The sequence below is a fragment of the Sphaeramia orbicularis genome, chromosome 3 (assembly GCF_902148855.1).
Source record: "Sphaeramia orbicularis chromosome 3, fSphaOr1.1, whole genome shotgun sequence".
Taxonomy (NCBI): Eukaryota; Metazoa; Chordata; class Actinopteri; order Kurtiformes; family Apogonidae; genus Sphaeramia; species Sphaeramia orbicularis.
The window spans coordinates 48672967-48696568 of record NC_043959.1 but is presented as its reverse complement, the minus strand read 5'-3'; the positions used below and the strand labels follow the sequence as shown (position 1 = coordinate 48696568).

Genomic DNA, 23602 nt, shown 5'->3' with positions numbered 1-23602 from the left:
TAAATGTAGATGCTAAATCATGAGCAGATACCTGAGCCTTTCCTGCCTACGTGCCTAAAGTACACACTTGTACAACGACCATACACTGTAAGTCTGGTCAATGAAATCTAAAAGAAACTGATTTGCTGTTAAAACATGTTTGAATAATGATAAAACAATCTCCTTTGACTCCATCAAACAGCAAATATTAGTGAGTTTGTTATGGACCACCTGATTAGCTGGACAAATATCTCACAAAGCAGATGTTTATTTTACAGTACATGTACACACTGAAATACCAGAAACCAAAACGCAGCTCACTGATGTAATCTAATACTACACGCGTACAATGAGTTCCCTGTTGTGAACCATATCATATTCAGTTTTTGTGGAAACTGTGCCAGCGAGTTGTTGATTAAATTCGGTCATTTTGGATCCTGTACTTCACGTCATCTACTCTTAGATGATAATAATGTGGAATATTCTTCTTTTTTTTTTTTTTTTTTTTTTTTTTTTTTGCAACTTCAATCCAACACTCAAATTTAACAAATGCACTGCATCTGGTCATTGATGTTTAAATGCTTTTAAAGGCCTGATTTGATGATAACTTGTTCACGTATCATCCTGCTGTTTTGTCTGTTCAATTCTGACAACACTAAAGTGGTTTTTGCAGTTGCAGTGACATATTTGATATATGGTACTAGACGGAACAGAACTCGTGACATTTAACAACCATTTCTGTTTCTTTGAACATACGGAGATGGTTCATCAGGTTTAGACCTACACGTGTTAGGTTCAGAGACTAGAGTCTGCTTTGACCCCTAACCCCCACTCCCCTTTTCCCCCTACTATTTCCTTTGTTAAGCGACCTTTGGTATCATGAAAGGCACTATGTAAGTCCAAGTTGTTGTTGTTATTATTATTATTATTATTATTATTATTATTATTATTATTACCCTTAATTTAGACTAATTTGGAATAATATTAATATTTAGTGAGTTATCACTGATGGCCTCTAGTTGCTGTCTCCCACACACGTACTTACATGCTCTCAGTTTTTTCCATGTCTACACCAATAATAACTATTCTATAATTTTTTTTAAGAGTCCATAGCACCATGACTGACTGAAAAGAATGACATTGTTGAATAACTTTTAGCTTTTAACTTTTAGTCACTTTAGAATGAGTGCCCTGTCCACATAAATGTCCCCCACAATACAGTACAATAGATACATATGTGTACAAACCATGGCAAAAAAAAAAAAAATGTTTCTGTTGGACTTTAAATTGTGGACAGTGGAGACTTCAGATAACACTGGGTTACAAAAAAATGTTTTTTGCAAGTTGTCTAGGTTTTTTTCAACTGAATTAGGACCATTTTGCACCGCTAAATCCAAAAATGACATCTGTTTTTCTCAATCAGGTCAGGTCTTTTTTGCTAATTTGAGTTTGAAAAATTTGATCTTCTCACAAAATATAATAATTAATACCAAAATAAGATTGGTAAGCACACTTTATGAAACTTGTGACTTGATTCCTGTTAGGTACAATGGTGTATTCACTGCAGATGTAGCAGGATATGTCAGGCTTATTTTTGCAAGATCTTCTAGTCGAAGCCATTTCATTCACCTGTAATATTAAAAAAAAACCATTAATCATAAATTGGCAAAGGTAAAATCTTCAGAACTCGTTTATTGCAAGAAATATGAAAGAATTTTGTATCATATGATGTGAAAATGCCCATAAATGTAAGCAAAAATGTTAAAAAGCCAATATGTAGCATAGTTCAGAAAGTTGACCTGATTGAGCAAAATTAATGTGATTTTTGGATTCAGCACACCAGAATTATCCTTAATCAGCTCAAAAACTTAAACAATAAATTTGTTGTTGACCAGTTTAATATTGAACACAGTAGACACAGAGGCTTTATTCTATCATGAGGCTGAGCAAATGTATCTCTAAGTTGACTTTAAAGTGTTAGTTTGGTTTGTTTAGATGTATTCTTTATTCATTCACTCATTTTCTGTAACTGCTCAGTCCTCCTGAGGGTGTCAACAACACCGCTACATGTCCATTTTCAATATTGTGCATTATTATTCGTGCTGATTTGAATCTACTGCAGGTAGTATAGTGACTTCAACACTTCTATGGCCTATATTTAATGTCTCAGGTACATGTTCAGGTATATGCATGTGCATATATTGGGGATATAACACCGTTTTCCAGTCTCTTTGTCTTCCACACAGATTCACACCAACCAGAGTCTTCATTTTAGAAAGCGTTGTTTAAAAATGCTGTGTTTACATGTGGAGAAGAGGCCAAAACCAAGAGGAAAATGTTAGAATAGGACAAGTAAGAATTAGAATACAGTCAGTGTTGTGCAGTAAAATTAACAAGACATAAAGTGCGGTGGCTGTAGAGAAGAGCATCAGTCTGCAGACCCTGTTGTGAATCATTTTGGCCTTTCTGAATCAGTCTTTCCAGACCTTTTTTCTGGACTTGGTGGATATTCTGTGGTCCTGTTGACATTTTGTGATTATTTTTGTAAAAAAAATTATTTTATTTTTGTGCAAGGGAGAGTGGATATATAACCTGTTTTTGCCTTTTCTACAGTGTTAGCATTCTGGATTAAAGATAAGAAATATGTCCGATTAAAGTTTGCACTCGGTGTTCTCTTTGTATCGTCCTAAAGCTCGAATTTGCAAAATGCGATTATCATGACACCATTATTATAATTTTCATTCTTGGTGTGGAGGCATTTACTCTCTAATAAATATACTGGTGACCTTTTGTAAACTCTTACTCCATTAATAAGATTTTTGGGCCAAATGAAGGATCTTTTTTTGTCTACAGAATCAGACTGTCACAGCTTTTGTTCATTATTAACTATAACTACTATAGTTATGGTTAATAAGTTACACCAACAGACCATTAAAACATTTTTGTTATTCATATGCTCCATGGAAGTTACTGTTTTACCATTTCAGTAAGTTAACAGCAGCATTAGCTCACGTATTGTCCTAGCATAGCTGTGAGATGGATGATGACGGGCAAAAGGCAAATTAAAGGCCTTAAAACAATTATCCACACAACAATACATGGACTACATCCAGTTGTTTTTTGCAGGTCAGAACCTCTATGACAGGTTCTATTTGTCCATTTACTATGTGATTTTTAGCCCCCGGTTTTACCCCCTGCAGTGGATGTTTGAGATTTTCCAAATTCATAATATTGTAAAGGTATTCCAGGACCTTCAGAATACCTTCCACTTAAAGGAGTCAAGCAGTATGTTCCTCATTTTGCCTGGTTGTGGTAATATCCTGTGTTTTCATTTCTTTTTCTGAGTCATCTGCTGCTTCCTTGGCAGATTGGCAGCGCATCGTCACACTGTATGGATTTCCTCCTGCATCCTGCCATTGTTGGTTCCCCTCTAAATGTCTTCACTAAGGTGACTCTAGAGGGTTTGGACACTGAGCGGCATCACGACGTGCCAGTTAGTGTCGAGGCCAGGACAAAAAAGGACAGATTGTTATCTGTGAACAAAAGCAGAAGTACCACCCTTACTTTAAAACTCATGGCACAGCCGTCTGTCTTTGGCTGGTTTGTAACCTGATAACCATTACTGACATGGTTTTAATTTAAAAAAAGTGGAGCATGTGTTAACGTGAAACTCTCAAACAGGCCAACAAACATATTTATTAGGATGTTTTGTAGAAATCATTGATACTTTATTTAGTCATTTTCATAAATAAATGTTGCAGAAAGAGTTGGAAATAGTAACAGGAATCTTATATTTGTCTGAGTTTCATCACAAATTATTGGAGTTTCATGAAATAAGTGTAACAGACATTTATTAAGTGTATTTACTGGAATATGTAGATTCAAGGTATTAGCCTATATGGATATTATAGACAATAAGTCTTAAGGAAATACAGAAATAATCTGAAAATAGACCTACATGCCTCTTTACTGTAACTGGATGATAATGAAACTTATCAAATCCAAATATTTTGCAATAAATACTTTACTTTAAAAATAACTTGAGATTTGACTGAAAGGCTGATTTGTTTTCACATGATAAAACTGTAGATCTGGCTCAGTTTAGTTCACTTTTGTCATGTTTAAACGTTGTTTCTATGAGTCAATTCAACTAGTTTATAGACCTTTAACCTTGAGTTAAGTTTCCGGATCTGTTTAATCTCCAACTGAAGGTCACCGTGGTCACCACCCTCTACAGCAGGGGATTTTTTTTTTTTGCCTGAAGACAAGTCAAGACATGTCAAGGTGAACTGGTTCCGTTTTACCTACATCTACATGTTAATTTCTTTGTCAGTTTTTCTTTTTATCTTGCTCAGTCATGGTTAAGTCACTATTTACTGTCAGTATTAATTCTGTTTTTATTTATTTTCAATCTGTTGGTGAATTAACTTTGCATTATTGTCGCTATTTAAAGTTTTTCTATTATGTAACTAATCACATTGTATCCGAATGTACAGAACTCACAGTTGTCATGTTTAGTCTTGTTACTCCAAAATGTTCAAGAGTTCATCTCTGAGACATTTTTATGAGTGAAATAAGACGTCATGAGCTGAGATGACAGAGCCTCTTTCCCGCTGTCTTGTCACGCCTTGACATGCCTGAACGTAAACATGGGTACAGGTTTTTTCTCTTCCAAAGTCTGTTTGCTCAGTGTTTATCTGATATGAATCCTGTTTTACTCAGTATGTTAACTTTTGTCACTGAGAAGCGAGCCTTTGTCTGAGCTGTGTTTTGGAGGAAAATTTAGCCTAAGGATATATGGAGATGATGAAAACACAGCTGCAGAAAAAGATGAAAGCGCTGTTTATTGCAGTTGTGGTGTTTATGATGTTGAGATATTCCTGCAGAGGTGTATGTTGAGTAGTAATGTAATGTAACTTAAAAAAAAAAAAAAAAAAAACTGCAGCTTTATCTGTTGTTCTTATTCTTGATGACTTTTTTGGATCTGTCAACCTACTTCTTCCCAGAGCTATGAAAGAAAAATAAAAAACAATAATGTGGTATGTGAATTCATTTTCCTAATTTAACCCATAAAGACCCAAACATCCACCAAAACCATCTTCTGATCTAAAATGTTTAATAGCCTACCTGTTGATCCATTAATCTCATCAACACATGTAAATAATTGGTGTAAAATACAGCTTGTTTTTTCATGGTCATCAGATATGACACATTTGGACGTTCAGAGGCTCCGTAGGGAACGTGGAAACACTGTTCTCTTTTATAGCATCGATTCACCAGTAAAACCAGTAAAAGAGTTTGATCAGTGACAGTGGATGGACACACTTGGTTTATGTTCAGTTATTGATATATTTGCTAAAAAAAAGTCAATTTTTCTTCAGTTTTTTTCTCTTTCTGATATAACCCTTAACTTTAATCTGAGTTTTTATGAACATCTTTATGATCATTAAATAAAATATAGGAAAATATATGATTTTCGCTGGAAAAAATGCAAAACACAAAGGATCATATAGTAAATGGTGATAAATCATTTAAGAAAGGTGAAATAGAGTGAAAAATTAATTTGGGAACTGACACAAAAGTAGCACTGGGTCTTTAAGGGGTAAAGAGAAGATGCCCCTGGTTGGATTTATAAATGCTGACTTCTCTAAAGCTACGAGGAGAGGTCTCAGTCATAGAGGCAATAAGAGAAAAACATTGTAAATGACATAAGATCAGAAGTGTATAACAAACAACTACAATTAGAGAACAATGATGTAAAAAAAAAAAAAAAAAGAAGAAAAGCAAAATGACAAAACAATATCTAGATGACAAGAGATTTTCAGTTGCACTGTTTTGGCAGCTGAAAAGAAAATCAGTTAAGTGTTTGTGTATGCTGGCGTTTCAGCACTTTCACGTGTTACTGATTCAGCGATGAGGGTTCCTGCCTGTACATACTCTGCAACAACAGAGAAATTTGTTTTCAAAAACAAGAACAAAGTGTAACTCAAATGCAGAATTCCAGAAGAGTCCTCTGTGTTTCTGCATAAACCACGCCCACTGCTAATTTCTGGCCAATCACAGAAAATTTGTTGGACACCACACGTTCATGCCACATGTTCTCTGTTCTTGCAGGGTATGTAATAACCGCCCATTGTTTATGTTTTCTTACGATCCGTCCAGCAAAGTGCATTTAATTCAACTTTATTTCCACAATGGAGTGAGATTGTCGACTTTATGGCAGTTTGTGACATGATGCTGAGTTTTTGGGTGTCAACCTGTAAAAGTCTGGGAACCTCTGCACTAAACTGATCTACCACGCCATGTATAACCATGTTGGTTATATATTGATCTTAGTGGTAGTCTCTAAGGGACCTGGTTAGTGTTTTGTTGGAGATGGAATTGCTCATCTTCCGTTTTTTTTTCCCCCTTTTGTTTCAAGTTGTGCTTATTTTGAAATTAAATTAAAAACATTAATTCTTTTTTTTTTTTTTTTTTTAACAAAGTGAAGACATTAAGTCCTACAGTATTTCACTCCAGCAAATTCATAATAAATCTAACAACTTACTATTAAATGTTGACCTAATGTGAGATTTTATGTCTTCCCACTTTCTTATCTAAAGCGTCAACAGCTTCCATAAGATCTCAGTGTGCTGTGTTTCTAAAATGAAACCACAGAGATACCACAAGCTCTTTAAACTCATTCACTACTTTGTACACAACATCCTAACTGACAGCTGTGGAATTGCACAACAATAAAACGTCAGGATTCAACATTTTTATTTGTCATATTCTCATAGTATGAACTGCATGAACTGTCCTCAAGGCCGTGCAATGGAATTAACCAAACCTGTGAAAACTCTCTCAATGAGTAAAGTCATACAGATATGAATAAAATAATAAATTAAAGTAGCTAATAACTTGCTATGTTAGTGTAACCAAAAACAAACTCCAAATCAAACTCTCATATGCACTTAAACTAGAAAAACTAGCATAACATCGTACAAAAGAGACTGCACTGTGTTATTCATTTTTGTATTTGTTTTTAACTGTTTGGCTGTTTTTGAATGTGTTTTAAGAGGGTTTTTAAATGCCTGGGTGAGGATTTTGATTGTTTGCATTTTAAAAGATATATTTCTGTTTTTCACTTGGGACAGATGAAGTCTTATTTTGCTAAGTAAAAAAATAAAAACACAGCTTTAGCGGAGCAGATGGACAGCGTCTGGTTGCATTCACGCCTTGTATGAGGTTCTTGATGTCTCTAAAATGTAATCCTTTGCATTGTGGGATCGTTTGCAAAAAGTTGTCATCTCTTTTTCATGATACACTGCAGGATATTCTCAGTCCACTATATTACATAATAGTTCAGACAGTACTGCAGAATTATCAAACCCACAATATGGTGATTTGTCAGTGATTTCAGATGCAATCCATGATGATCAGCATTTTTTCTTAATTATTTTGCAGCTTCTCCTTCCCAGATTCAGGCGTAATGTGGTTAGATGACAATGTGTTGATGTCAGATTGTCACTCAGTCTGTGGTTGTGCATGCTGCGATGTTACAGGCTTTTCCTGTTGCCTCAGTGCACTTTTCCTGTGAAGAGGACAGAAATGCCTGTGTTAACACACAAAAGTCAACTTTATATTAATCAGTGTTTGTGTGTGTGTGTGTGTGTGTGTGTGTGTGTGTGTGTGTGTGTGTGTGTGTGTGTGTGTGAGTGACCTCCCCTTCTGACTGAGATGAATCCAGGCAGTGATCATCAGATCAGCCTGACTTCACTGAAGTGTTGAGGCTGAGTACATTCCAGTACGTGTGTGTAAACATGACACTTTTTGGTGAGCGTGCATGTGAGTGCTTCTGTGTGTGAGTCCTCTGTAAATACTTTGAATTCCTCTGCTTTCTATAGTCACTCTCTTTGATAAGCTCATGTGTCTGTTGCATTGAACTAAAGGTATGTGTGTGGCGGAGCGACATTCACACAGATTTGACTACATTTTTGTCAGTGTATTCATGGTTATGTCCTTCGTAAGCTTATAAGCAGGATATTTACTTAAATTATGGTGCCTAAAGCAAATTTTATTCAGTAGTTTGGCTTGCCTCTTTTTCTTGCAGTAACTTGTAGATCATTCACATTTTTCATACTCGAAGCGAATATAAAACATTTATCGCACTAATAATGATTGCCCTGACTTTCAATTGTCATTGAGGTTAATGTCAGTTTGGGCAGATTACCATTGATATTTACAAAAAGGCAGTTTTGTAAAAGGTTTTGGTGCATTTAATTAGGTACAAAAACAATGTTGTAAATGAGTGAAAGGGACAATTGTTCCAGGAGTTTGATATGTATTTAAGTCACTTTGTGGTGTTTGTGACAGCACACAGCTAAAGGACATGGATGAAAAAAACTTATCTCAGTACTTTATCTGAATGGCAATATATGATATATCACTCATTTTACACAAGTGGGTAAAAATATAAGCTATAAACCAAAACCAAACCTACACAGGTCAAAGAGAAGTTGCATGACAGGCATATAGCCGATTATAAACAATTTACCAACCAGTATCTGTGAGTAAGTCAGTAAAAGAGTCTATTTAGACCAGTGCAGTGCATTTCCATCAACATTCCCAAGAAGTTTTATCACTAGGAATTTATTGACCTGGGTAAAGAATTCCTGGTAATCTGTGTGATTTGCATTTCTACAGCACCACAAAGTTCCAGGAATTGTATTCAAATCAGGCTCATCGTATTGAGTTACCGACTCAAAGTCTCACTGAAATTCTTTTGAGTGTATTCAGCAAATACATTTGACGAGGTCCAGGCTCTTTTGTTTGGATGGACACAGATGATCAGAATGCACTTGTAGGAGAGAGCGAATACATTCAAATGAGTAACTTTTAACACACAGAAGAGCATATTCAGCAAATAGACCTCATCATCTGTCCAATTCTTGTAGCGTCTCTTTTTTTTGCTCCATTTTGCAAACGATCAAAACTCAAATGAAGTGAAGCTTGAAGAAATGGAATAAACAAGTTTGCAGATATGCACTGGCTAGAATGGGGGAACGTACAGGGGTTGGACAAAATAATGGAAACACCTTCCCCTCGAGATGATAATGCCCCAATCCATACAGCTAGAATTGTTAAAGAATGGCATGAGGAACATTCTAATGAAGTTAAACATCTCGTATGGCCGGCACAGTCCCCAGACCTCAACATTATTGAGCATTTATGGTCAGTTTTAGAGATTCAAGTAAGACGTCGATTTCCACCGCCATCGTCTCTAAAAGAGTTGGAGGGTATTCTAACTGAAGAATGGCTTAAAATTCCTTTGGAAACAATTCACAAGTTGTATGAATCAATACCTTGGAGAATTGAGGCTGTAATTGCCGCAAAAGGCGGACCTACACCATATTAAATTATATTTTGTTGATTTTTTAAGGTGTTTCCATTACTTTGTCCAACCCCTGTAAGTGTGGAATGCTGCAAGTGTGTTCCACCAATCAGTGTTCTTTAGCAAATAGCCCCGCCCCCAAGTATTCAGAGGAACCTGACAGTCCAACCCCCTGTACTACGAACTTTATTTAGGGGAAGTTTTTTGTTTTTTTTTTATCCAGGTAATTTTGGTTGAAATGTGCTGATGTTTTTCAAAATCTCATCATCAGTCTGTGTTTATTTCTGCAGTAACAAACTCAGACAGTCTTTTGCAGTTGTCATGATTTTACAACATTAACGCAACATGTTACACAAATTGCAGGTTAAAGCGGACGAACTTTTAATGCTGACAGACACTGATGTTGTAAATATACTCTGACATTAATGTTACATCCAACCCATGATGCAGTTCTCTCCTCTGTGACTTGACCCATTTAAACTCCATGTGTGTCTGTGAGAAACAGAACAATAACGGAGGGCGAGCAAAGCAAAATGCCAAAGTAAGTCTCATGCTGGCAGTTTAAAAAAATTAGGTAACTTAGTCGCTTACTTCATCGAACAGAGAACAAGCCCTGATACGCTGCCCACCCCTCTGCCAGCGCTGAAAGTGTTCATTTAGTTCTCTTGCAGGAGTTGTGTTGCATGTTTTACTGATGTGTGCTCTTGTGAGATCCTGGATTGCAGACAAAAACATCAACATGAGATTTTTTTTCAGCCCTGTTGGTAAATGAACAACAGTTGTGCAATTTGCATAAACTTTGACATAACTGGTACATTGTTGCACAAATAAGCATCACAGACATTAACTGTGTGTTTGAGTGTATTCGAAACACTAACATCCTGGTTTGTTTTGCCAAGTGACTTGTAGTAGGGTGCTGATAGCAGGCTCGGTGGGCTGTTTTGTAAAGTCAGGATAGTGGTGGGTGTTTGTTGAAAGCGAAAAACTGAGGCCTGGAGGTCGTTCCTGGTCACTTTAGGATTAGTTGGACTGAAAGAGCGACATGCCACAAACTCTGAGCCTGGTGATACACAGATGACTGCTGTTAGCTTGATCTGAGACCTGGCTCAATTTCACTTTTACAAAAAAATTAGAAATAACATAACATCTAAACTCACCAGTTCAACACCAGAGCTGTCCATGCACCACAGGGAGACAGAAAAAAAAAAAAAGGTTGCTTTGGTGGCAAAAGTAAAAACCCCTCCCTTTTTGTCAGTGTACATAGGCCTTAAGAAGCTGCAGCCAAATAACTTATCCCATTGATGTTTCATGCACAGATTTCAAAGCACGAAAGATGTAAATGTATGTGGAAAAACTGCTTTTCATCCAATGTAATGGCTCATTTATTCTTAACACATTAATCATAGGCTGTAATACTTTGGTCTTTCTTAAAAATTGTCTTTGTTGATAGTCTTGGGCCAGCTCCAATGTAAACTGACCCTCCACATAACTTTAATCTGTTGAAAATGTAGGTCAAGGAGGATGAATGATGTTTTATGCAGTGTTATGTGCTTTGTTGTGTCCTTTGTGAACCTGGGCACTGAGCTTTTTGTAATACGCTGCTGAGGTTATTACAGGCCACAGCAGCATTGTTTGCATATTAAGCCTATTAGAAAGGGATTAAGACTAGAACTACTGGCTTACCGTAAATCTAATATCTTTTTTTTAATCACTTTATTTTCCTAAATGTGAGGCACCAAAATGACATGTAAGTAAAGGAAGTTAATTCATAAAGGTTTAAGCTCATGTGTGTTATTGTTAAACGATCAGAGGCATTTGTGTGATGTTAAGCTGCCTGGTAATGATTCTATTGCCACAAAATGTTTCTTATTTCCCCACCGTTGTTCTTCTGTGGTAATTCTTGTTTAGTAGCACAATGAAGGTGTCATCATACTTCCGGAACACAGCAACGAGTTAAATGCAAGGACAATGTCTCCAGCAATGACGGCTGAGTTGTAACCACAGTCTGCCTTTTTTTTTTTTTTTCTCTCAACACATTTGAGTCATCACATCTGACGTAATCATTCAGCATTTTTTGTGACAGGCCCGGCAGTCAAAATGAAACTTTTGTCTGTTACTATGCCCTCATCGCTGTCACATTCTACCGTGTAATAACTAACAGATTTATAATACGTTTTGATGCAGGTGTTGCCAGAGAAAAATACTTTTTAGTCTAATGGCCCAAAGGTTCCGATAGACTGTTGGTATCAGTTGTCGTCCATCGTCCGTCCTTCTGTCTGTCCATAAACAATTTTTCAAGAATCTTCTTCTCAGAAACCATTGATGAGAATGACTTGATATTTGTTGTGGAATATCTCTGGGGGAAGATCTATCGAGGTTGTTCAAAGAATTAGGAAACATCGATTTTTGATTTTTTTATGAATTTTAAATATTTTACAAATCCTCATTGGTTTATAATGGAACAAATTTCAAAGTGCTATAACTTCAAAACAGTTGAAGATATTCATATAATTACAATTGGCAATAGAGAGAAAGTCACCTTTGGGCTCTCATTTGGTGTCATGACCTTTGACCTTGACTGACACTGAAAGGTCAAACTCAAGGTCATCTGTGTCCAGATTTCTTGAAACATCTTCTACAAAACCGTTTGTCAGAATCAATTGAAATTCATAGTAGACATTCCCTGGGAGCAACGTCTACAAAGTTTGTTTAACGAATTGAGAAATATTGATTTTTGAATGTTTTATAAATTTTCGAAATTTGAAAAACCTTCATTGGTTTATATCGGGAACAATTTCAAAGTGCTGTAACTTCAAAACAATTGAAGGCATTGATAGATATTGATAGGATTACTGTTGGCATTTGGTGCCATGACCTTTGACCTTGAGTGACCTTGAAAGGCCTAACGAATGTCAATTAATGTCTTTAATATGCCGTTGGATTACAGGATCCTTGGTCCTATTTTAAATTGTCTTAATGTAGTGGATATAAAAGTTTTCAAACATAAGAAGTGATAATTGTTTGTTTTTTTTTATTAGGCCTGTATTGTCATTCATTTTACCTTATTCCACAGGTGTCAAACATGCGTCCTGTGGGTCAAAACTGACCCGCCAAAGGCTCCAATCCAGCCTGCAGGATAAGTTAGTGAAATATGAAAATTACACTGAAGATATTAACAATCAAGGATGTTAAAATCGTTTTCATTCAGGGCCCACATACAGACAAATTTGGTTTAGTTTGTCTTTGTTTTAGTGTAAAAAATCAAAATTAGATAAAAGTCTTTACATTTACTAACTATCTTTTAATAACAATGTGAATAACCTAAACAAATATGAACAACCTGAAATGTCTTAAGAGAAATAAGTGTAATTTTACCAATATTCTGCCTGTTACTAAATGTTTTGTGTATTTGTAAATTCACTCACCTGTTAGTTGTCATGTGCATGTGTAAATGAGAAGCTGCGACATAGTCTAATTTTTTAAATTGCCCTTTTTTTCTTAAGAAATTTCAGTTTCTCATGGTTGTTCATGTTATTCACAATTTATTAAAGGATAGTTTTCATGATGTAATTTTACATTTTTCACCAAAAACATAGAGAAAACTTCAGAGTTGGCATTATTTATAGGTGATTATTTTACTGGTCCGGCCCACTTCAGATCATATTGGGCTGTATGTGACCCCTGAACTAAAATGAGTTCGACACCCCTGCCTTATTCGGTCCACCTAAACTCAGTATTCTGTATTCTGTTTGTTATGGATTGTATACATTAACTGATTAGCCAAGTCATGTAAAATTGGGGTACGAGGATATAACTTTGGCTTCTTCCTACTCCTTTTCAGACATAAAATATCGTTAAAGAGCCTCAGAAATAGTTAAATTTATGTGACATTTGTCTTTCTTCTTTGGTTGATTTATTTCCATATATTGGAGTGTCCTGTTTAATTGATAATTTCTTATGTTCCAAATAAAATCTATCTGATACAAAAGATGAAAAAACACAAATAGAACCATCTCATAAACTGTAAGCAAACAGGGGGTTTATGATAATGTTATAGTGCACTATTTCCCATAAAGATGTAATAATTTTGTTTTTAGACACATCCCTCTTTATTCCTATTTATACACATCAGTAATCACCTTTGACCAAGTACAATGATTACATACTTAGTCCCAGTTACACTTTATCCATCAACAATAAATCACATTGTCACAATCATTTCATGAGAAGATATAGAAATATTTTACTCCAACTTTATGTTCAACAGTGTATTAGTTTATTTGACTTTTTAGGTTTGTCTGCAGATCAAAGCATAGATGCTCTATAGATAGATCACTTTATTGTCATTCCAGGACACATGCAAAATAACAGTGCACTTGAATGAAGTTTTATTTCATGACTTTTGTACACAGTATAAAAAATAAATACACTTGTCAAATATTCAATCTCAGTATGTAAAAATATAGATAATGTATATAGATACAATCTGTAAAAATGATCCCATCCTTATTAATCAAAATCCTCCTGCCGCCATTGATGTTGACCTGCATTAAACTCGCATGTTCTTTATGGTGACGCAGATCATCTGATTTCAGACTCATACATTTATGACAACAGGTTTTTATAATCAAAATAAAAATCTGTCCATGACAAAGAGTTTAAGCTTAATTTGGCTCAAATCACCGTCAGTTCTTTTTTTAGTCACATAATTAGCTAATCTGAAACTCATCTGAAATGACTAAATAGACTCTTGGTTTAGTAAAGGTATCCTGTAACACATACACATATACACTGTATGTCCTCCTGGTCCTGTGAATCATTCTGAGGTCGACTGGGAGGAAACATGGGAGTTTTCAGACTTCAGATTTGTGTCTTCAACACTGCGATGCTGACAGATCATGCATTAATGAACATCTCATCAGTTTGCCTGTAAATGAGTTAATGGACACAGCTTTTTCTGTATCTACAGGCTTTTTATTAAGTGTGTTTTTGACTTTTGTGAATATAGTCTGTTTGAACACATAAAGTCTCCAATAGAAGAATTCCACTTCCAAATGATAAATGCTGATATCCCATCATTCCTCTTGAACAAGTTAGTCCTCTTTGTAAATTCATACTGTTGGTGTCTCTACTGGCAAAGTCAAGTATGACAGTATTTTTTGGCACATTGTCCTCATAACACCATACAAAATGCTGTATTTGTTCTGATGTTTTGGATTGTGTGTGATGTTTAACACTCCATCGTCACCAACGATGGCTGCAAAAAACATGGAAGGTGCTCATTAGAGTCGGTGTCTGTTTTGCCTCTTCTAGGCTTTAAAACAAATGATCAAATAATAATAATAATAACGATAATAATAATAATGATAAAAAATATTAACGTAAACATAGTATGTGACAGTAATATTGGATGCCACCTGCTGTAAAACAGAAATAAGAAGAGGAAGTCTGCTCTGAGCTACTGTAGATACGTGATGATACCCACATATGCGCTTTGTTGAAGGCAATCAGCTCCTTTTGTATAAACAGCTCATTCCAATGTAATGAAAACAAAACAAGCCTCACATGATTACATAATTATGATTATTATATTCTATTTATGCAGTTAGTTCCTCCCAGTTACATGCTGGACCTTTAAGTCAGACATTTCTGAAATCAAATATAAGTTATAATAATTATTTTAAAGTGATTAAATTCCTATTTCCTACTTGTCCTGATATTGATGTTATTTTAAGTGTCCTGTAATGCAGCTAAATATTTGGTGCCCTTAAATCTTCATATGAGTAAACTGCGCCGTCATAAATCCCAACTCCATGTTTGACTGCAGCTGGTTCAGACTCTCTCTTTCTTACTTCTTTGTTCCCTCTGAGCTGCCTGATAATAAACTAATAAAAACCACTTAGATGTGAATGGATTCACAAATCTGCTGATATCCTGTGAGTGTCAGATCATTTGTGGCTAGACTGTGATTAATACTCGTTCACTTCATTAATACTTGGATTACTTATGCACAAGTTTATTCCTGTTTATTCATATTGTAAAGGACATTCTGTGTATTTAACCTCTGCCTTTACACGCTGCTTTTACTCAATAAAAAACTGCACACTGTAGGTGAGTCATGGATTTGTGTTGTAAGATTGTAATGTCGTCAATCGTGTAATATCCTGCTAGTTCTTTACTTGATTACAGTTGAAGGTAGTATGCTTTTTTTTTTTTTTTTTTTTTTCATTTTCTCAACATTATCTCATGGGAGATGCAAACGCTTCCAAGTCTTGTCCCCTGATCTGTGTTGCTATGGAGTCCTTGGCAGCCTTCATGTAAGCTTGGCTGTAAACATTTCAGGGTTGTTGTACATGCTTTGCTGCAGGTGCCAGCCCCTTTGCACTGTGTTTTTTTTGTAGTCTGTTTTAAATAAACTCTAAATGTTCTCAGTCTGTGCTAATTTTACATTCCTGATCACTTTTTTTTTTTTTTTTTTTTTACTTCTGCTGAATCAACCTCATGTATTCTCAAACCTGCATTTTTTTTAGCATAAGTAGGTTATTCTGTTACTTCATTTCTGCTTGACAGGATTCCACATGACAATACCACTAACCTGTTGAGCAAGTTGAAGTAGGCCTGCAGAAAAAGGGTCTGCGAGCACAGTAAACAAAACGGGCCAAGGGAGAGAGGTAGGTGGAGTGGAGAAGGGGGACAGAAGGGGAGTTAAATCAGTCACTCAGCCAAAAACCAGTGCCACGCCCCAGGTGCCAAGGCTAGTAAGAGCAAGCAGCAGGAATGTGAGGGAAATGAATGGGAGTGTAAGTCCTGCCATTCACATGGTGAGTGCTTCTTTTTTCACCTTTAGCCTGCACTACTTACCATATAAACACAGCACAAGGTATGGTACAGATATGAAAAACAAAGATGTGTAACAGATGGCTCTAGAAATATCTAACTTTATGCAGTAGAGTTAATGTGGATGTTGGATTTTATGTGTTTGTTGCTTATTTTCCTGGTTACCCTGAAGCTGACTGGAATCTTTGAAAGTGTAGAGACACTTCATGAAGATGGCTACTGTTTAGTTTTTCGCTCATGTGGTAAGAGAAAACACAGACCTGATCAAAGCTAGCCACATGGACAGAGTATCTGTGAGTGTGAATGTTTGGGTTGGTTTAAATCTGTTATTATTACGATCACAGAAGGACAGAAAATGACTTTTTCCGCAGTGGTCAGTGGTCTGCACAACATGAGTGCAGCCTTAAGTTAAGATCAAAACATCACGTGGTACATGAGTCAGTACGGTTCACTTCCCAGCGAACAATGTTGACGGTTTTTATTGTTTTAAACCTTTTCCTGTGTGAAACAGACAGTGTTTTGTCATGCTTAAGTGAAGAATTACTCCCTGTCTGCGAAAAAAGGAAACAAATAGGCAGTGAAATAAGACTTTTCACTCTTTAATGTCTATGGAAACAGTTTGAACAGGCCAGCCAGTGATTCGAGACCACTGCTCTGAGAGAAGAGTACATATTTTCTGTCTGTGCGGTTGGCAATCTGTTTACTGGAAGCAGTGCTCACTCAGAGCACATGTTGCTACATGTGCAGTCGGCGAGTTAGCCTCAAGAAGAGTTTAAGTGTAGATGCACATTCGGAGAAAGTGTTTTTGTTGAGATGGAGGGGGTGTGTGCACATGAGTGCATATGCATGTATGTGTGTCTGTGATTTTGTTTGGAGAACTTAGTAAATAACCAACAAAACCACACTAGAGTCCTGTGTGTATGTGTGGTTCACTATGAGCCGTATGAGTTTGCTGAGTCCAGATTTAAGCTCCCTTTCTGGGAACCAACATTCCCTGCTCTTTTAAACCGAGCTGTAAGAGACTGGAGGGCTTTGGGAATGAAGAGGCATGGGCTGGTTTCAGTACATCCCAGGTTTGTCTATTGTACACAGTGAGTGGTAACAATGGGAGGGTTAAGTATCTGATATACACACCAAACCCTGGGACTCAGCTGCAAGTAATTAAAGCTGGCAGTTGGCAGAGAAGAGAGTCAGGCGACTGTAATGGCCGCTCTAAGTTCATACCATAATATTTGGATGATGAATCAGGCTTCTAGTAAATGTGTTGTCATGCTGTTGACCCAAGCCCCCCACCCCCCCCGGCTCTCATTCAGGAAGGGGCAAAGAGAAGAGAGAGAAAGGCTTTGTGCGAGCCGACTTACCTGTTTTTAATAAAGTTTGCTATTTACTACCACAGCTTTTACTTAAACTTTACTAAATGCCTCATTTTGCACTTCATTCCATGAGGTTTTGTCCTTCTATAGGTCTGTTAAAAGACAAGATTTACCAACTCAATTTTAATAAACTGTACAGTATTAACACAGATAAACATTGAAAGTGTCCCAGATCTGCGTTTTTTGTTTTTTTTGTTTGTTTTTTTTTCTGCTGATATGCATGTCAGATTGTTTTTTGGACAGTGCAAACAGCACAAATTGCATGAAATCTGATATTTTAAATTCTGATGTGTAGTCCTGAATCAGAGACATTTCTGGGTTTTTTTTTCTTTGAAATGCAACCAGTCTCTACAGTCGAACTGGAATCCATACAACTTTTACATAACTCTCTCAATTGTCTCTGTCTTCATCCTTACTTTCATCATCTTCTGCTCATTTGCTCATCCACTGCACAAGCATCACTTTGGAAAGGAAACGCTGACTTTCAGTGGCTTCATGTTTACTTCTGTGGTTCTTTTGCATAGTTCTCTGAATTGAGGAATAAGGCTGATAGTGAGACTGATACTGAAGCCACTGATACAGAAAAGATGGAGCATCCATGTGAGTTCCCACCTTCGTGTATGACTTAACATCAGGCCTGGATAAACAAAGATGGTGTAAATAGCATCACAAGTCAGAAGACCATGATGTTGCAGAAAGTTTCGAGCCTTCCAGTTTTGGTGAGGGTTTTTTGCAGAACAAAAGTGTCACATAATCATGAATAGCTTCTTTGTGTCACTTTATCAGTGTCTCTTGGCTTTCATACTCGTTTTCCAAACTAAACAAATGTTGACAATAATTTGTCTTCTGTATCTGTAAAAAAAACTGTCACCTTCTTAGAGACGAAATACAAAGTTTGACATATGATACAATACGATGTGACGCGATGCAATACAGTATGATACGATACGATACACTTTATTGTCCCCTTAGGGAAATTTGTCTTGGGTTTTAATAGCTGCACAGGTGAAGCTGCCATTTAATGACAGAAGAACAAAGACTAGAACAAAGATGCAATCACATAACCCACACATATTGCACATACCCATATTGCACAAGACTCATAGATAGTTTAAAGAAACATGCTAGCAATAAGTAACAATGACAAAGAATAAAATACAGCAGATAAGATAAGGTAAAAGATAAGAGATAACACCATGACATTATTGAGCAATCCGGCTACTTCTTCATGAAACATTATTCAAAACCCTGACTGAGATGGGCACGAATGAGTTTTTAAAGCGGTTCAGTTTACATTTGGGGACTCTGTATCGCCTACCAGATGGTAGGAGTTCATACTCAGGAATACTTTAGAAGTCGAAACCCATTTGGCTTCGGAACTGAGGCTGTAATTATCATTCATTGTTCACATAGTCATAGCTCTGTTTGTGTATATTTGTCATCAGATGCCTTGTCAACCAGGTCATAGATATCGCCTTGCAGTTGAACGACCGTTGTGATTTGAAAGTGCTTCCCAGACTTTTTTCTTGGAATCCACTCAAAATGAATGACTGCAAGCCAGTTCCCAACAAGGCTTATCTATAAATTATGAGAGGAGTATATAAATGAACATTCTGGATTATTAACTACCATTTCTGCATCACCTTATTAGTACCTTGAACAGGTAAACCTGCCGTTTTGAAGCCGTAGTTTGTATCACAGCTTTGTTTGATGCACGTGTTACTGAAAACAGATGTTTGACAGTTTGTGAGAGAAAATAAATACATTTAACATGGGATCACATTGTTTTCATTTTCTCTCATTAGTAAAACTCCTGCTGTTTCTTGTTGAAGATTGTACAAAATATTGGAAATCAATCCAAACAAAGTCTTCTATGAGCCGTCTGTGGGCTGCAAACCTGTCCTTGGAGAATCAATGATCTATATGAACCCCAATGAAAGTCTTTAAGCATTGTATGATTCATTGTCTCAAATAAATCGTCAATATCCCAGTCGTATGTCATCATAATCATATTCCTCTTGTTTGTCCCCTCCCCTCCTGTTCTTTCCAGAGTCAGTGTATGATCTTCTTCCCAGAGAGCTGCAGTTTCCTTCCCCCGCTCGGCAGAACCCAGAAGCCATGAGTCAAAAGAGCGGCGGAGAGGCAGGGTCTCCCCCTTCAGCTCCTCTAACGTCAGGTAGGATCCTGCTCATCTTCTCCTTACTTCCCCTCTGTGAGGACAAACACAACCCTATGTAACGGCGTGTAGCTGCAGGCGAATGCACACCTGCAGAAAGAAAACCAGTCAGACAGCCAGTCTCCTGCTGTGCGATCCTCACATCTCTGTACAAAAAAGTCATGTCATTTAAGTTCAGTCTGAACTAGCCCGCTATCTGTGCCTGCTTTTACATGTGAATAATGTAGCTGATTTTACTGACTTCAGGCAAGGCGCCTACAATAACAACTGTGTTGTAATCTTAGCACCAGCAACAAAGTTTTGAATCATTAGGTCATGTAGTGCTCGTACGGCAGGTTAAGAAGCATTCACACATCTTTACTGTGCACACACAGATTCAGGCTATAGCCACAATAATACATTTCACATTTTATAATGAGAACAATTTCCATCTGCGTCTCCATTTCAACACAGGTTCAGAATTAATCTCCATCCATTCTAACCTGCATATCATATAACTGGGGGAAAACCTGCTGGACGCGGGATCGTCACAGTTTCCTTAAACAAGAGCTCACCTGCACTGAATGTAGTCAGTAGTACCCTGATAAACTGCAGAATTTAACTGTGCAACTTGAGCTGTTAGTATAGGTGACAACAAGAGATACGTCTATAACATGATATCTTAGTTAATTAGCTGAAAGTTGGAACTAATGTCTCTTTTACTTCCTGAAAGGATCATGTGACAGGGGTGTGACCAATCAGGGGGCAGCAAACGCAGGCGCGTACATCATCATTTCCAAAAGTTTCTCTTTTTGTCCATTCACATTATGGCACAGCTTCTGAACTAAAATAGGGCCACTTATGTCCCCAAGAGTCCCAAAAAATCAGTAGTTTGGATGTTAGGTGTAAACATATAGTGAATGTTACAACAAAACCATATTAGTGTGGAAATAGTGACAGTTTAAGATTAATTAATAGATCCATATATCTGACTAATCCAATATTTTGTTACATTCGCCACAAAAAAATTGTTTCATCGGTTTTATTTTTAATGTTATAGATAACAGTGAAGACCTGAGTATGTGAATTCAGTCCTCTGTTTATTCTTCTCCATTGCATTAGCACAGAAGCACAGAGGTTGGGATATATATATATATATATATATATATATATATATATATATATATATATATATATATATATATATATATATATATATATATGATAGCTAATTACTATCAGATGTTCAGCTCAGGCTGGTTTTTGTGGTCTAAAAGCTTTTAATGTATAAACTTAGCCTGTTTTATTTAGCTCTGTAGGAAATTAATGACATCTTGATCATGCTGCTTGTGGTGAGGAAAGATGTCCAAGGGTTATTTGTAAAGTAATTTGGTCTGCTGATTTAGGATTAAACATTGCATAATGATTAGTGAGGGTTTATTTTCACTGGAAACATTTGTGTTTTGTTAAAATGAACAAAAGGGCTGTCTGTTTTGTTTTGTTTTTTGATATTGACATTAAACCGTATATACTTTTAACAAAGACATTCAAGTTATATGCATCATTTAAGAATCTTAAAGATCTCGGTATTTTCTTTTTCAAATAAAGCTGCTTCATATTTCATTAAGTTTATCTTCATGTTGAAAACCATCCATAGAAGAGCAGTTAAACCCACTGAAGCATCAATTATATTCTATTAGACAGCAAAATAGATGGACCCTGTCAAGCTGAAAAATGACTCTAACCCCACATTTTGGTACTCAACTTCAGATCTGAAGTAACAACTGTGTTTTTTTTTTTTTTGTGTCCAACATCTTTAAAGCCTTCACCCTGACTTTTAATTGCAGTGGTTAGCAGGACAGTGATTTTTAATGTTTTTTTGTTCATTTGCAGCATTGCTACAATGGATGGGAAAGGAACATGACCTACTTTAACATTTTTTTTTAATTCTGCAAATCCTAGCTTTGTTCAACCCAAATGAGCATGAATTAACTCTAACCCAGCTCCCACACACTGGTAGACATACAAATAACCAAACCCTCTCTGCAATAAAATACACTAAAGCAATGACTGAGTAACAATTTTATGTGTTGAGACTGTGATTATATATGTCCTTGTGTTTTACACTTGTTCAAAGTAAGAAAAAAGTGCCTCCATTTATTTTCTGTGCCTCTCTTTCTATCCAACTGTGTGTTTTGCAAACTAATGAGTCACCAAACAACCCAGAATGTCAACAGCAGCCTAACTCCTTTTGCCATCTGCAGCTTAACCACATTTTTCCCCACTTTCCATCCAGTTCAGTCTAACTACTTACATGCTTTTGACATTACAGTTCACGTCAGCATGCTGGAGCAACAGCTTTTTTTTTTTTTTTTTTTTAATTAAAAAAACAAAGAAATTACTGTTGTTTTTCTTCTTTTTAAAAAAAATCTGAATACAGTTTTACTGTTCAGCTCTTATTGCTCATTCGCTGTCTCATTTTTATTCCAGGAAGTTCCCTCTGAAGCAGGGAGTGTCTGCATATAAAATGGTCTGCAGTTCTCTGCTTCATAGGTCAGAAGCTTGTTTATTTTGTCTCTGTGGCTACGTTCAGTCCCAGCGAAATTATCTAAACTTGAAAAAAAAAAAAAAAAAAAAACTTAAAAGCTCCAATATTTGGCATCCATCAACTTAAGCATGTTACTGTATTGAACTTCCCTCTTCATTTCAATATTTTGGCAGTTTTTTCAGGCAATTACACATCAGCGAAATGCTACTATTAATATACTTTTTTAAATGGCAATTTTAAGTATTCATCACCATTACAAATCTAAGATGGTGTATTAGAGCCAGTTTAGGTTACATGGGAGGATAGGAGGTAATATTCAGAGAAAAAACTCCAAAGATTGAAGTCACAGATTAAATTCTTATAAAGTCCTGAATATTGGAGGAAAGTCATTAATTTACAAGACTTTACTCCTACTCCATTCCCTGTATTTTGTAATCTAAATGGGCTCTAATATGCCATCGTACAAGATTTACCTCAAAGTAAAAAACTTAACCTTATCTCTATTGTTTATATTTACAAATTCAGTATCAAAAATTGTCTCATATATAAGCTCCAGTGAAAAGGGGGACTTTTTAATTGGACTAATAAATAAATAAAAAACAGAGAAATAAACAATCATGAACAAAATTTGCTGCTTAAATGGGACTGCTAGCCAACAGTGATTGAGATGCATTCATTAACTGTGTGATTATTTGCACTGTAGATACCATGTCCTCCTCTATGACCATGGAAGGCCCCCGCAGTGCTTTTTCCACCTCTTCCAGTTCCAACATGCATTCCAGTTCTTCAGGCAGTGAGCAGAACCTGGTTCACAGTGGCAATGTGGACCCTGAGGACGGCAGGAGCAGCAGAACCGGACCCGATGCTGTTGGAGCGGAGGGCGGTGGCAGTAACGCCAATGGCAGCGGTGGTGGTGGTAACTGCAGGGCTGGCGGTGAGGTAGGAGGAGGAGGAAGGGGGGTCACGTCGCAGGAGCCACATCACCAGATGACCCCGTCTAAACGTCGTACGGTGCTGAACATCTCTCCACCTCCTGAAGACCTGTTTGACGATAGCCGTATGTCCTGTCAGGATGAGGCGTCGCTGGACTCAGAGCATAGCAACAGCATCTGGATGGATGACTCTCTGTCCAACTTCAGCATCTTAAGCGCCGCCTCTTATAACGACAACACAGAGGTGCCTCGAAAGTCCCGTAAACGCACCCCGCGCCAGAGGCCTGGTCCGAAGTCTGTGTCGGCACAGGAAGCCAGCATGGACGTGTTTGATGCAGACAGCGCCAAAGGGCCACACTTTGTCCTCTCACAGCTCGGCCCCGACAAAACTGGACCAAAAGGAAG

General features: G+C 36.8%; 1 protein-coding gene across 7 annotated transcripts in view; it reads left to right on the top strand.

Moving 5' to 3' along the window:
* The window catches only part of nfat5b (nuclear factor of activated T cells 5b), a 53133-nt gene that overhangs the window by 9968 nt on the left and 19563 nt on the right, over nucleotides 1-23602 (top strand). For 5 of the 7 annotated variants that reach the window (XM_030123683.1, XM_030123679.1, XM_030123670.1 and 2 more), the window contains exons 2-3: nucleotides 19613-19738; nucleotides 22969-23602. In XM_030123683.1, the coding sequence (XP_029979543.1) occupies nucleotides 19613-19738; nucleotides 22969-23602 (760 nt within the window). Of the gene's footprint in view, nucleotides 1-16112; nucleotides 16174-19611; nucleotides 19739-22207; nucleotides 22271-22968 lie in introns of those variants that run through there. The other 2 variants (XM_030123687.1, XM_030123705.1) reach the window with 2 other exon arrangements.